Here is a 15,154-nt window from a genome sequence, read left to right as displayed (position 1 = left end):
ATGCACATCTAGAAATATTACTACTGTAGTACAGGAGCGAAAGATGAAACGAAAGCACACCCAGTTTAAAAAGGCACATCTGTCAACTGCTGAACTTCACAAGGATGGGATTCACACCCACAGAGCACAATAGATTAGTAGTCCATCGCCTTACCACTCCACCACCTCATCCCAGAAGTTAGCCTCCTGACATGAGTTAGTGCTCAAGATGGTCGTCTTTCCTCTACTCAAGGATCATTTTCCTCTTCCACCTGCAATTTCACCATTTTCCTTGAAGATGTCAAACATAAAAAGCATATTGAGCTCCTTGGACTTGAAATTACCAGATAAAAGCCATTTCTCATCACTTGCTCAGCGAGCAGGCTCAGCGCACACAGAACACAGGTATCTCAGAGCGGTGTGTCTAAGAGGCTGTAAAAGGAGAGTGCTCCGTTGGTGCTGTGGCTTAGCTGGTTAATGTGCATGTCTAGTAAATAAGCTTCTGGGTTCAAATCACCACAGTGCTTTTCTTCCTCTCTTGCCATGCAGAGTTGGTCATTGTGGACAGCAACAGGTGTCTGCCTTAACTTTAATGGAAGTGTTCATTTCTGGAACAACTTTTTTAAAAACAAAGTCTAGAAACATTACTGCTCTAGTACAAGAGCGAAAGACTAAACGAAATCGCACCCACTTTGAAAAAATCACGTTTGACAAACCATAGGATGACAAGAATGGGATTCTTTGGTTGTTTGAGTACATAAATCAAAGACACTGCGTTCAGCATATTCACATCAGGCACTCGGACAGAGATAAACCCAGAGACATTCTTCTCACATTTTAATCTGTAACTGCAGGATTCAACAAATTGTTAATTATCTCAACTTCACTTACAATTTTTAAACAATTTACAAAGCTCACAGTGGATGACATTTGGTTCCGGCACACATCAGTTGCTTGGAATATCATTGTAATATTTAATTTGCTTTCCCGTCACACCACTTTTATTAATAATGAAGTTTATCAATACACGTTTGTTTAAAACATGTCATTTATTATTGATACAGTTTCATTCTGTCTTTATTAGGAGCTGTATCACAGCTAATGCATGTAAAGCCTTAAGTATGTGATAGTGAGAGTTCAGTTATCCCAGGGTGTGAGGAGAACTGAAATTTAGTAAATACATATTTTAATAGAGTGTAAATCTTCAAAGTGTTCTGTCACTTCAAAAGCAAATTACAGGAGCAGGGATTGAATCCACATAGACATTTGCTTATTGAGCTTAAGTCCAACACCTTAACCACTCAGCCATCCCTAAAAACAGTTCCAGCTCTCTATTACACAGTTCATTGAATATAATTGTTCATTGAATATATTAATTTAATATATTTGTTATATTTTTGAATGGAATGGGACTGTACACTGGTGGTTCCCAGGGGAAAACAGGGTTATTGACCCATTGGGTATTCTGAGAATAAATTGGGTGGGTGAATGTAACCGTGTGGTAAAGTAAAACAGTCTTCTTAGATGAAGCCCTTCAGATGCAGCCCCTGAAAGTGTATAAGACTTAAAATTTATAGTACTGCTGACACACATGGAGCCTCTACATCAGACCGAAATAGTGATGTGTTCGCTTAATTGTGCTGAGGATCTCCTCATGAATCTGTCTCATTCATCAGTGGAAATAGAAGCCGTCACTGTAAACTTGGACGTGATGTTCCACAGTGTGCCTTTCCTCTTGTTGTATTCAAGAGTACTCACTGTGTGAGCTCCTCACTGCGTTTCCTTTTCTTTTCCTGTGATCATCTACATGGAGTGTGGTGACAAGATAGTCTTGAACATTTTCGGTTCGTGAAAGGAAACACTAAAGAAAATACAAGTGATTAACTTTTGAAATATCGACAGTACAGCTAGAAGAGTGGAAGATAAAATACGATTTATAATTAAATTCACAATACACTTAAGGAAAACACAAACGCCCGAACAGGGACTTGAACCCTGGACCCTCAGATTAAAAGTCTGATGCTCTACCAACTGAGCTACCCGGGCTCTAGATGGTGAATGACACTGTTGTGATCCTCGCAAGTCACATGTCTCTTCTTGTGCCGACGCGCAGTCATACAGTACCTGACCCGTCTGGAAGGTCAACTGACAGACTTTATCCAGAAGCGACGGCACCACTCCCAGTAGAATGAGTGAGAAATACAGCATGACATGGGGAGGTAAGGGGCTCCCACAATTCATCTTTCCTCACATCAATGATTTTTTCAATAGCATTTTGACCTTTTTTCACATTCAGATTTTTTCCCATTTAATAATATCTTTTAATCAACAACATTAAGAACGAAAACAAATGGAACATTTTTTGGAACAACAATTAAAAAAAAACTTTCAATGCCTTGGTTGTATGTCTGCACACCCTTTATAAAGGGAGTTGTAACTATGCTGAAATTTAAAGAGCATTTCTGTAGAGAAAAAACATTTTTTTATGCCTTGATGTTAAGCTCAGGGAGCCTGCCTTTTAGAAATTCTATCTCTAAACACCTTGCGCAGCCTCCAGAGAGACTAACAAATATTGTTTTGAGAAATTGGCTCACACACCGAAAGGCACTAACGTTTCTCTTCGTTAAAGTATGTCAGTAACTGTTTAACCCAAAATGTTTGTAATTGTGAATTTGTTAAAATTCAATAAATAGTCTATCAGCAGCAAGAAATTATTATGAAAGTAATTTTTTTTTATATCATAAACTGTAAGACACGAAGAGAGTTTACAGGTCGTATCCTTTGCTTTGTCTTTTAAATTAATTGTGTTCGGACTGTTGTGTTTCTTGAATTTCTTGCAATCATCAAATGTCGTTGTTTGGTCCATCAGTTTTTTTCTCGGTTGTACAATGGAATTCGCGCAGTTTTCAGCTCAGTGCGGAGTCCAGAGGGAGGACTTGCTCACTGAATGATCTCTCAAGAAATCCCGGGTGAGATTCAAAAGGTGTCTTCTTCAACAGCCACGACACGTCTGAAGACCTCTGGATTTCCTGAATATGACATAAAATTAGTTCAAATCATTTGGTAGTTAACAGAACTAAATGCCTTAGAAGTACATTTGAAACAGCAGAGCAACACCGTAGCACTTCGAGTTTGCCTGAGTTTAATTGTGTGAACTTGGCTCTCTATGAACATGAGCAAAGAGTTCACATTCAACAGAAGATTGCAATGTGAGCACAGTAATATAAAGCACCTGGAGATGCTAGGACCTCATACATGCGAAGCATGCGCTCTACCACTGAGGTATATCCCCGACAGACTTATTAGCGGAACTGAGATGTGCTGATGCTCCCTGAACACAATCCACCACTAACGAAGGATGCCTGCAGTTTCCCACTTTTGTGTTTCCTCTACTACAGAGTAAATTCATAGGAATGAAGAAATAAGGAAGGAAAAATAACTGCATCGAAGCTTCCAGAGATTGGTTAAAATGAATCCGTTATTTTTATATCCAGTCACACGGGCGACGATGATTGATTTATCGACGGGGAGTGCTTTTTTACCTCCTCACTCGACTACCTTGATTAAACTACGCATAGAACAACAGCAGTACAGATGATTTTCATGGACCGACTTGTTTTGTACAACTCGAGTGATAAAGTCCTGTCTGCAAATATTGTAGAAGGAATGGTAACAGGAAGGATCATGTTATTTAATATGTCCTTTGGAGATGCCTTGTCAACGCACACAGGCGTTAGAGCTGGACAAATAATTGATAGTGGTGTTTGTAAACAATCATGAAACATGTTATTTCTAAACCAGGAAGAAAGGAGCAGACTTAAACTTTAAGAGACAGAAACAACACCTTATCACAGCTAACATTAATTAAAATGACATCACAATAAAAGAACGGAGCCTTGAGTGAATCAAATTAGTTTTCATTGGACGTCTGTCTCTTCATAACTTTGTAGGTGAGAGGGAGGATTGCGGAAATGTGCCGGTGTTTCTCAGAAGTGCGTTGGTGGTATAGGTGCCTTCTAAATTATTGAGCCGGGTTTGAATCCCGGTAAGTGCATCCCCAAATCTTTTCAAGAAAATCTGTGATCCGGTAACATATCTTTTGAAACTAGCATTCAAGGTAGGATACGTGTTCTTAAATACCAAAAAACTCTATAAGGAAAAAGCAGATCTCTGTACACAAGACGGCAGTGCGATCTTAGAATTCCTGTGTTGTTGACGGATTCAGACTCCTTCTCAGAGGTCTTTGCTCACCAAATAACTTTGCAGCTGAGGAAGAGCACCCCGGAAAATACCAAACACAACCAGCGAGCGTGTTGGTTGCTCTTGCTCTTAATGCAAGGAGCTGTTTTTTTTAATCACTATTAACCAAAAACAGCAGCACAGGTAGGTCGCATTTGTGATTATGTCACTTCTCTGCTTCAGCAAGGTCAATAAAAGACTCTGAAAGTAGTAAAGCAAAACTGAACTCAAAATCATATTAGGAATTCTGAGCGATATCTCCATACAGGTAATCCAATAAGAATGTTGAAATATTTGAATATCATCTCTCTATATATTTCGCTGCTTTTTACCAGGAGTAAAACTATTGGATTGAAGGAATGCTAACCTCTTGGTTAAAATGTATAGTTGTTATTTGGAGAAATCTGTAAACTCGTGATCTTATATGTTTTAAAAGACAGCACAGGAAAAAACGACAGTGCTGATTATTTTCCGGAGGCGGAGCACTGATGACCTATCCGAGCTAATTGATAAAGCTCACCCAGTGGATACTCTAGCAGAACGCCAAAGAACATTCACATCTGTAGCCAAAGAAACCACAGGAACAACATCAGGAAGCACAATTAATTCCCCTTTTAATTTTTTCCTGTAAGGTATGCTATGTGAATTCATGAAGTTAATCCTCTGATCTCTTTTGAGCACGAACAAAGTATTTCTGATGGAGCGCTCTGTTCAAAGATAAGCTATTACCCCTGCCAACGATTCGGCGTGAAGAATTAAAAGTTTAACAGACAAAAGCAGCTCACCACCACAGCCAATATTAAATTTACTTGCCGGTACACTATCATGTGCACTGCCTCAAAACTGATCTCGGCAGATGTTGTTCCCTACATAAAGCTGAACGTGCCAAAGAGAATTTTTGTTGAGAAAACAAAATATTTTTTCTGCCTTGATGTAAAGCCTGTCTTTTAGAAAGTCTATCTCTAAACACCCACCGCAGCCTAACAAGAAGCGCTTTTACTGATCGTATTGCAGGTCTTAAAACACTATCATTTGGCAGCGGTGGGATTCGAACCCACGCCCCCAGAGAGACTGGAGCCTAAATCCAGCGCCTTAGACCGCTCGGCCACGCTACCTTCCTCCATGCCCATCTTCCTCACATTCCTGGCTTGGAAAATGCCGGGGGCTTCAGCTCTTGTCGTCGGATCTAATGATATCATGACATGTGGATGTGACTGCACCTTCATCTTCCGAGATGCTTTCAATAGCACAAATGCTACTTTCACCGGCACAAACATAGCAATAACGAAAGAGGTGGGTTTCATCCTTTGTGCTGTTTGTAGGGGCGCAACTCTACGTCGATCTACTGACTTGAAGAGCAAAAATCAAAATCCTCTGCTATTACTGTTGCTTTTTTCATAGTTTCTTTAAATCCTTCATTTGAACATAGATTTTGAAGGATATTGATGATAATACCACATAAATTGTGGTTTTCTTGTGATCGCCAATTTTTTTCAAATACCAGCCTTTTTTACAGTTCCTTGCGTGTTTCACAAAGTATAATAGCCCCCCTCGCATCCTCAGCTAACATATTTTAAAATTACAATAGATTATACAGCATGCATGTTTACATTTATATTAAAATTAAAGTAAATATACCAGAATACATACAGTGCTAACCCAATAATTCTTGTCAGGTTCTCCAACAAATCTGCGTTGTTATTTTAACATGTTTCAGCTGAGGGTGCAACAGGAGTATAAATGAATTTTCCCGCCAGCCGTTCAAAGACCAAATTCCATGAGTGAACACTATTTTCTCAGAAGTTGCCGGTATTGGACTTTGCCGGTGGTATTGAATTATGTCCAAACTGTTGTAGTAGTTCCTTCTTGAAATTCGACACGTGCAAAGCACTCGTAATATCATAGGTGTTAAAGTTTGCTGAGTCTATTCGAGTCATGGTGTGTATCCCTGCCTATCATTGGGAGACGGGTAGCTTTTTTACACTCAGATTCCAATCTTCAATGCTTTGTGTGAGAGCTTACATAACTTTCATTTTCTCATATTTTCTGACGACTGTTCCAAAGGGGCTCCGAATACTTTTCAAAAATCTGCCTGCATGTTTGATTATTGTCATTTCATTTCGAAAAAGTTCAATATTGATCATAACTAAAGAAAATAATGATCACGAACAAAAAAGGGATAAAGATGCGAGTCGATCTTGAATCACAGCTGGGTGACACGGTCTTCTGTTCTGATATGGTTGTACGAGAAACAGGAGGAATCGCCAATCTCCTATAGAACATGAGTTGAATCAGGAGTGAGACATTTCGTATACTCGTGCATATGTCAACGCCTGACCTACATCGTAAAACTAACATTAAGTTGTCAGAGACATTCATTTATATACAAACAAGAGACAGACCAAGTAATAATTCTACATTAGTTCAGGTGGGTAAACCTGAACTAACTAACTAATAAGCCTATTAATAATTCTACATTAACGTGTCCTACACTGATCAGACTAATTGACATGGTCTGATTCAGAGCCTGTGCAGTTCGTGCTAATTACAACAAGGACAGTTCTGAACCCTCATCACCGAACTGAGCACAAGTTCAGCTGTTCTCCAGTTTTGTTACGTATGGTTTTTCATTGCAATTGAGTTCAGAGCTGGAGCTGAACTCCAGACAGTACAGTGTTTTGGGTAAGTTGTCGAAATTCGCATGAGGCTGCAGACAACTTACCTAAAGTGTGTTCTATAGCTTTCAGGTGGAGTTCATTTATATAAAAGAATGTAAGTGGTATAAACGAAACAAGCCAGACGGCAGTCCAACCTACAGTATAATTTTCTGATGGAAGTCCTGACGCGTTATTCATTACGCCACTGACCCTGCTATTGTAGTGCTAAAATAAAACACGTTTTCTACATTTATATCTGTTTAAAAATCACTATCTAAAAAAGACAAAGGGTTTGTGTGTCGCGCTAAAATTCCGCTTCATTTCGAATGCAAATAAAAAACCATTTTGTTCCAAGAAATCATAAATTTGTCACATCCTTCATACTACTAATAAGTATACGAATAAATACTCGGAAGAAGCCGCTCAGGTATTAGAGAGATTTAAAATCGGATCGGAGGATTTAGAGTCCAGACTGCAAACCAACAGCTGACACAGGTCTTTTATAGAACCGTTTTGATTTCCTCTACTTTGTCCCCGTGACGTCATTGTCCTGCTCGCAGCCGAGCCCGACACACGTCTGGTTTCTGTCGCTGGGCACATACCCTGCGGTCCATGCAGGTCCTGATACCCCAGTACAATGACGGGGACACTAAACTGTAAACAGGTGCCGTCCTTCGGCTGAGACGTAAAACCGAGGTCCTGTGATCATTCAGGAGAATGGTGGTGGTGGAGGGGAGTCCCCATTACCTGTAAAGCGCATTGAGTGGAGTATCCAGAACAGCGCTATATAAGTGTAAGCGATGATGATGATGATTATTATAATGTAAAATGCAATAAAAAAAATCAAACTTTGATTCAAAATAGATTAATGTAAAAACTGATAAAGCTAATGCTTTTTTCAGGGCTATATCTACTTTTTTTTAAAAAAGCGAAGTCTGTCGCGATTGTGAGAGTTAGATAATGTGTTCCAGCGGGTGCCTTCATATCATGAGCGTCAGTCTCGCCCGTAGCTGCGAGAAGGTTAAAAGCGCACAAGTGATCTGTAGACGATGTTCGGGGAAGAAATAATTCTGTTTTCAGCACAGGGAGTGAGAATGAGCTCAGCCCGGCTCCCAGCAGAATCCATTCTGGTTTGGTTACTGTTAGACTGTGCGTCTGAGGCTCTTTGGATCGCAATGTAAAAAAAAACAATTGCTCACATCGTGTGACTTTCACGACAGGAAGGAAAGATATCACTTTAAAAAATCAGAACTGAAGATTTGGATCCTGGGCCTCAACTTAAAAATAAACAGAGTTTAACGACAGGAAATTGATTCCAGTTGTCAGATCACGTATACGCATACCTTAGCTTTGTGCAACAACCTGAAACTTTCAGGTACCATAAATAATATTATTGCTAAACATATGCCATTCTAATCTGCAAGCGACCAGAATATAGAATACGAATTTTTGTATAAAAATGCATTAAGTCCTGTTCTACACCTGCATGCTTTGGAAGCGCTGGCCTACCTGTATCAAAATATCAGATTGTGTTTCTGCAACATTTCGTGCATAGTACGCCATTTTATCTAAAACAGTCACAACGAGGGCTTTACATGCAGTCTGGGGTATTTTCCCCTTTTATATTTTTGCCACTTTATATCGAACCTGTTATACTCCCAGAAGTTCACAGTAGCTTGTACTTAATAAAAATGTACAATTCACCGCTGGTATAAACAGATGTGTGCCGTCTTTGCCTTTGTAAGCATTTGTTTAAAAAATAAGTTCACAATACGATAAAAACACAGAAAGCACAAACTTTATAATACAAGGATACAAAATCAATACCAAATCATTATGCCAATTAAGTAACTATCCTTTGAAAACAGAGAACACCTTTATATCTACAAAAACTTGACATTTGTATGTATTTTTGAATTACAAAGCAGACAGTGTAGTCCCTTAATTCAAAGATCAGATCTTGGCCAAAACAAGACAATCAGACGTGGGCTGAATTCGGAACAGGAGCCTTTGCTTAGTCGATTATTGAGCTTTTGATCAATGTCTGAATAAAACAGATTCGCTTTTTTAACTCTTTGATTAAATTACACGAAAAGCACCTTCCTTCGAGCCGGAATCGAACCAGCGACCTAAGGATTCCCTGTTGACTCCACTACAGTCCTCCACTCTACCAACTGAGCTATCGAAGGGATATGTGGCATTGCTCTCTGGCGCATACTGCCCAATGAAGTAAAATGTGAAATGGGTGATTTAAATCCCACTTCGACATCAAGTTTCCAACTCGTTTCCTTAGTCTCATTAACTTGAATTTAAGCCACGAACCAGGATTCTACTGTATAAACTTCCAGGGATATTACAAAATGTTTGATGGGGCATCAATCATTCCAGGCGGAAATTGATCCTTTTTTTTCTCGAGGGATCATATTAAACATTTCATTAGTCTCGAGAGGAGGATCACCATGAGACACAAAACAAACAGTTTCTTTCGGTCTTTATTAGAAAGTAGCATTTGTGCTACATTAATAATATTTTCGTGGAAATAAAGAAGTTGTAAATTTTAAAAATGTATATTTGAATCGAAATGTGGTTTTGAGTTAAATATTAGCGTGTTCATGTAATTAGTTTGTGTTTGTCATTAATATATATATATATTGCCATGTTACTAGAATTTGTAACTGAAGTTTACTAGTTGTTTTTTTATAATGATTAGACATTTGAATACAATATTGTAAATAATGTATAATTTGAACTACATATTGTTAAGGTGTGAATAATTGTATATTTTAATAATACATTTCTAAAACAAATCATTGGCTTTATTTACTAGTTTCTACACCTATAAAAATCTTTTTTTGATGTATAATAGACATCAAAGAAAGATGTCAATTATACATCAAAGATGAGCAGTGTGTGTCGTGTTCACAGCTGATAACTAGAAGATGTCTGGAAGAGGCAAGGGCGGAAAGGGACTCGGGAAAGGAGGCGCTAAGCGTCACCATAAGGTTCTCCGTGACAACATCCAGGGAATCACCAAACCCGCCATCCGCCGCCTGGCTCGCCGTGGGGGAGTGAAGCGGATCTCCAGGCTGATCTACGAGGAGACCCGCGGGGTGCTGAAGGTGTTCCTGGAGAACATCATCCGCGATGCCGTCACCTACACCGAGCATGCCAAGAGGAAGACCGTCACCGCCATGGACGTGGTGTACACGCTGAAGCGCCAGGGCCGCACCCTGTACGGCTTCGGAGGCTAAACAGGAGCGGAGCTTCACTACCAGACCCCGACGTATAAACCCAAGTGACCCAGTGACATTTGTCACTGCTGAGGTTGCTTTATGGGTCTATTTTCTATACTGTGCTGATCAATTGGAAATCAAATTGCAAAAAAGACCCGTTCCCACACCTAAGGTCAAATATTAGGAATCAAAACTGCTCAAGATTTCCAAGTGCAAGATCTTTTTATTCATAAAATACCCTATTTATGTTGTATGAGAAATATTAATATTAATACAGAATCTTTTTTCACCAAATAAATGGGCTTCCTGACTTCAGAAAGCCTTCTAGACAAATACTAAAAGAGCAAAAATTCAATCTGGTAAATGAAATGAAAACAAATACCCTACCAAACAGGCAGTACAGGCCATTCAGGATGATAATACAAAACCATTTATAATTCAACAAATAAAACCTGTCAACTGGTAATCACCACTTATCATAAAAAATAAGTAGCAATACACAGTAGGGGACTCTTGGGTGCAAGTTAAATCCATGCAAGAAGGGGGTTTAGTGTTATATTTCCAAATCAGATATGCAAATGAGAGATCTGGCCCAGCCAATCTCAAAGCTCCCTTGGTCTGGAATGGAGCTGCTCCCCTCTTCTAGTTATTCACACTGGAGTTAGGTTACATATTAGCACATTTCATCTAACAGTTGCTGCAGAAACAAAAACGTAAACAAATGACCTGGAATGTGACCACACCTATTAGAATGTAGTTCAACAGATAACTTGTAAACCTTGTCATAAGATTTTTTTTGTTCTACAAAATATACTTTATTCCGCAAAAAAAAACATCTCAAAAGGAACATCTCACACATATTAACACTCCATGTAATAAAAAACAACGGCGGAACGGAGATTGATTGCATTGGTGAAGGAGGTGTCCCTCGGCACCGCATCCGTCGCACTTTTTGGCTGCCCGGCAGGTTTTTGCCAGGTGCCCCTCTTTGTTACAGTTGTGACATCTGACGATGTCACACGTGTTCTCCTTGTGGCCGGACTGTCTGCACTTCTTGTGCACCAGCTGGGTGGGTGCAGGCGCAGGCGCAGGAGGAGAGAGAGAGAGGGAGCGGATAGTGCTTCCGAGTCTCGAGGAAGAAAGTAAGCACCGCGGGCAGGCCACAAGTACCTACTCCCAGCCAAGAAGCCAAGGAGGCAGAGAGAGAGAGGGAGCGGATAGCGCTTCCGAGTCTCGAGGAAGAAAGCAAGCACCGCGGGCAGGCCAAGAGTAGCTACTCCCAGCCAAGAGGCCAAGGAGGTGGAGCAAGAGAAAGGGGGAGGGGAGAGGAGAGAGCAGAGAGAGAGAACGTTGCTGCCGGATCCCACCCAGCTCAGCTGCTGCTTGGCCTTAACCCCCTAGGCTCAACCTAGGGCGATACCAGCTCAAGCACTCTTCAGGATCTTCGATCGCCTTCTAGAACTTTGGAACTGCGGGCATGCCACTTGAACTTGATCTTAGCCAAAAGGCCGATAAAATTGGATTCCAGCTCACTGGCCCTGCAAAACTTAGTTCAAGACTTTAAACTCTCAGACACATATAGATTTTTATATCCCACAATAGCAGGATATACACGGTCAGGGAGGAATAGCAGCTCCAGAATTGACTATTGCTTTGTCTCAGAGAGCGTGAAAGTTGTTGGGGTCACTCTTCAGCCTGTCTTCTTCTCAGATCATCAGGCTTTAGGGTGTAGAGTGGAACTCCAGGGCGGGACTGTCTTTGGCCCAGGCCTCTGGAAACTCAACACAAAGCTGCTAGAGAACGAGGGGGTAGTATCCCGCTACAAGGAGAAACTATCACAGTGGCTGTCCTTGCAGTGTCTGGACGGGTCAGTAGGAGAGTGGTGGGAGGAGGTGAAGGTGAGGACAAAGGCCTTTTTCATGGCTGAGGGAAGGAAGGCTGCTGCCAGACGGAGAAGAGTGCTAGCCAGGAAACAGAGGCAGCTGCAGCGTCTCTACATGAGACAGTGGCTTCGATGTGCTCGAGGATATCACCCTTTTAAAAAAGGATGTCCGGAGCATAGCGGAAGAAAGTAGTCGAGGAGTGCTGTTAAGAATCAGAGTGCAGTTCTTGGAAGAAAATGAGAAGTGTACTCGCTTCTTTTTCAGGAAAGTGGTAGGCTCCAAGTCTGTCATGGAAAGTGTAGTTGATGAGGAGGGAAGAGTGAGTACAGAGCTGAGTGCTATCCTCTCCTGTATGGAGGCCTTCTTGTCACAGACGTCCAAGGGGACTAACCGTGGGGCGCAGGAGGGCTGAAAAAGACCCATATGCGTAGCGGCGAGACGGAAAAAAGGCACGGGCTCATTAGTGCAAAGAGTTCAGGAATGCCGTATAGAAACCTGTGCCCTCAGGGAGCGGACGTGGGGCGCCCTGGTGCTAGGCGGGTCTCAGGACATTCGAACGTCAGTGCTGAGCGAGGACAGAGTGCAAGACCCTGAAATATTTAGCCAAGGGAAAGAGAGGGACAGGAAGGACAGCAGACCAGAAACTAGGGACAGGACAGAGAAGGACCGCCCTCTGGCTGCAGAGGGCATGACACTTCTACTCAAGACTGTACAGCTCTACAGAGGTAAAGGATGAAGAAATTCATTTTTTTACCTCAAAGCTAGAAAACGTTTTGAGTGGAGAAGATAGGGAAGTACTTGAGGGGGATTTGACAGTAGAAGAGCTGAGAGGCTATGGAGAGCTTACAGAAGGGGAAAACTCCGGGTGCTGACAGGCTCCCTAAAGGGGTGTCTGCTTTTACTACTTGCACGAATGAAGGCAAAAAAAAGCCAATCGATCTGAACGAACGGCGCTTTACAGAGGAGTACTGCCTGACTGGATCGTTGATGAATGACAGAGGCCACTCCGACCTCTTCTCGGTTTTCTTCAATGACTTACTAAGGATTTTCTTCACATTCGACCATGCAGGGGAAGCCAGTTACACCAAAGCAAACGCAGGAAAGTGCATTTCAAGCAGAGACCAGGAGGGACTTGTTTACACCGAGAGTGGGCGGAGAATGGAACAATGCGCCCAGCCCTGTTGCTGGAGCCGATTCTTGATGAGCTCTTGGGCTCACTAAGAGGCCCCCGCTGGATGCTAATCTTTCTGTTGTTCTTGCAGGTCCTGCGCTGCTTTTGAGCCGACAGAGCTCGTGCTGGTCTGTCGGCACAGCCCAATTGGAAATGATCGGCTCCGCGTACAGAAGGAACGTGCGTTTGGTACAAGAGTGCATGAAGGCACCGGAAATACATTGTCAACAAATGACCGGTCGCTCAAGACCTCTGTGAAGTACAGGAGCGTGCAAAACGAGGCTGTTCCGCCCAGTCTCGAACCGGGGACTTTTCAGGTGTTAGGCTGACATGACAGGCGCTACACTACGGAAACCTGCAGGGACTGCTGCTGCTGTCTCGCTTGCGTTTCAGGCTGAGAAAGGGAAGCGTCACTTTAGGAAGGGGGTGCTGCAGAGAGGAACAGAGGGCTCAATGAAACAAAACGCTGAAACCCGGGATTGAACCAGGGACCTTTAAATCTTCAGTCTAACACTCTCCACACCCACCTGCTCCAGCCTTCCTGTGTTGCGGCATGAGCGCACCAAGAGTACGGGAGAGTGTTGCAGGAACGTCACTCAGAAGGAAAGCCACCCAGCTGTACCCTCTGAGCTCTGTCCAGCGCATCTTCCTCGCATGGACTCCTGCCTGCGACGGGCAGGAAACAATTAATAAAAATAATAATTAATAATTGCTTACACTTATATAGCGCTTTTCTGGACACTCCACTCAAAGCGCTTTACAGGTAATGGGGTCTCCCCTCCACCACCACCAATGTGCAGCATCCACCTGGATGATGCGGCGGCAGCCATAGTGCGCCAGAACGCTCACCACACATCAGCTATTAGTGGGGAGGAGAGCAGAGAGTAATGAAGCCAATTCATAGATGGGGATTATTAGGAGGCCATGATTGGTTAAGGCCAACGGGAAATTTGGCCAGGACGCCGGGGTTACACCCCTACTCTTTTCGAGAAACGCCCTGGGATTTTTAATGACCACAGAGAGTCAGGACCTCGGTTTTACGTCTCATCCGAAGGACGGCACCTGTTTACAGTATAGTGTCCCCATCACTATACTGGGGCATTAGGACCCACGTGGACCACAGGGTGAGCGCCCCCTGCTGGTCCCACTAACACCTCTTCCAGCAGCAACCTTAGTTTTTCCCAGGAGGTCTCCCATCCAGGTACTGACCAGGCTCACACCTGCTTAGCTTCAGTTGTTCTGTTCTTTAATAAGCAAGAACAGAACAACACCCCATGGGTGTCTCATGACCACACCTTAGGTTGTGACACGTGCAGGTGTGAGGGGTTGCCGGGCTACTTTGGAGCAGAGCTTGGGCGGAGGGGGGGCGGGAAAGCAGACAAAGAGGTGACACCTCAAGGTCTGCACGATCACAGCTCTCCACCGCCCCAGGCTTCCGCTCGATAAGCTACTGGACACACCCGCCCCTCCTCACACAGACCGTGGAAAAGCCCCCGAGTGGGAGGGCTCTCTCTTCCTCCCAGGAGCTCTTGGACACGACGCACAGACAGAGCGCGGGGAGCCGCCGCCTGCAAACACGGCTCCAGGCAGGACTCCACTCCGCAGGAGCCGCAGAGCAGAGCAGAGCAGAGCAGAGCAGAGCAGAGGAGATGGGGGCAGCTTAGCTCCAGTGCAGAGACCTGATCTGTTGTTGCTGTGTACGCTGTCCTTTCTGTTCTCGGGGTAGGACATCAGGAAGCACATTGAAGCACTGCGACATGCACTGTTCAGATCCCGCCACCACTGGGCCCGATTTCCCCAGATCGAAACCGGGCGGAAACAGGCCCGTTTCGTTTGTTGCCACACACACTGTTTGGGGATTCGCCTAGCGCTGTGATCGAACAGACCCACTCACCTCTTAGTGTCGCGGGATCGGCACAGTGGATGTCGCACCGCATCCTGCTTTCACTTCAATGCATGTCCTGATGTACCCCGGTCTCCTGCGTTACAGGT

The 15,154-nt window shown here is 43.1% G+C and overlaps 1 protein-coding gene and 4 non-coding genes across 5 annotated transcripts; 1 reads left to right on the top strand and 4 right to left on the bottom strand.

Moving 5' to 3' along the window:
- Positions 1–1,952: 1,952 nt before the first annotated feature.
- On the bottom strand, positions 1,953–2,025 carry trnak-uuu (transfer RNA lysine (anticodon UUU)). Its single transcript has one exon. It is a non-coding gene; the product is annotated as a tRNA-Lys (tRNA).
- A 3,226-nt stretch (positions 2,026–5,251) lies between these two features.
- On the bottom strand, positions 5,252–5,333 carry trnal-uag (transfer RNA leucine (anticodon UAG)). The gene has a single exon. It is a non-coding gene; the product is annotated as a tRNA-Leu (tRNA).
- Positions 5,334–8,976: 3,643 nt separating this feature from the next.
- trnay-gua (transfer RNA tyrosine (anticodon GUA)) lies at positions 8,977–9,064 on the bottom strand. Its single transcript is given in 2 exon segments — positions 8,977–9,012; positions 9,028–9,064. It is a non-coding gene; the product is annotated as a tRNA-Tyr (tRNA).
- Positions 9,065–9,814: 750 nt separating this feature from the next.
- On the top strand, positions 9,815–10,126 carry LOC148662879 (histone H4-like). Its single transcript, XM_088633019.1, has one exon. It carries the CDS (start codon positions 9,815–9,817, stop codon positions 10,124–10,126), a length of 312 nt encoding a protein of 103 aa, XP_088489145.1.
- Positions 10,127–10,405: 279 nt separating this feature from the next.
- LOC148662878 (U7 small nuclear RNA) lies at positions 10,406–10,461 on the bottom strand. The gene has a single exon (XR_015938932.1). It is a non-coding gene; the product is annotated as a U7 small nuclear RNA (small nuclear RNA).
- Between the last annotated feature and the right edge of the window lie 4,693 nt (positions 10,462–15,154).

This window comes from Lepisosteus platostomus, chromosome 5 (genome assembly GCF_059453375.1).
Source record: "Lepisosteus platostomus isolate fLepPlt1 chromosome 5, fLepPlt1.hap1, whole genome shotgun sequence".
Classification (NCBI taxonomy): Eukaryota; Metazoa; Chordata; class Actinopteri; order Semionotiformes; family Lepisosteidae; genus Lepisosteus; species Lepisosteus platostomus.
Note: the sequence above shows the minus strand (reverse complement) of the source record. Positions and strands in the feature narration are given on the sequence as shown.

Coding starts and splice junctions, on each gene's coding strand:
- LOC148662879 (XM_088633019.1), top strand. CDS start 9,815: ATGTCTGGAAGAGGCAAGGGCGGAAAGGGACTCGGGAAAGGAGGCGCT.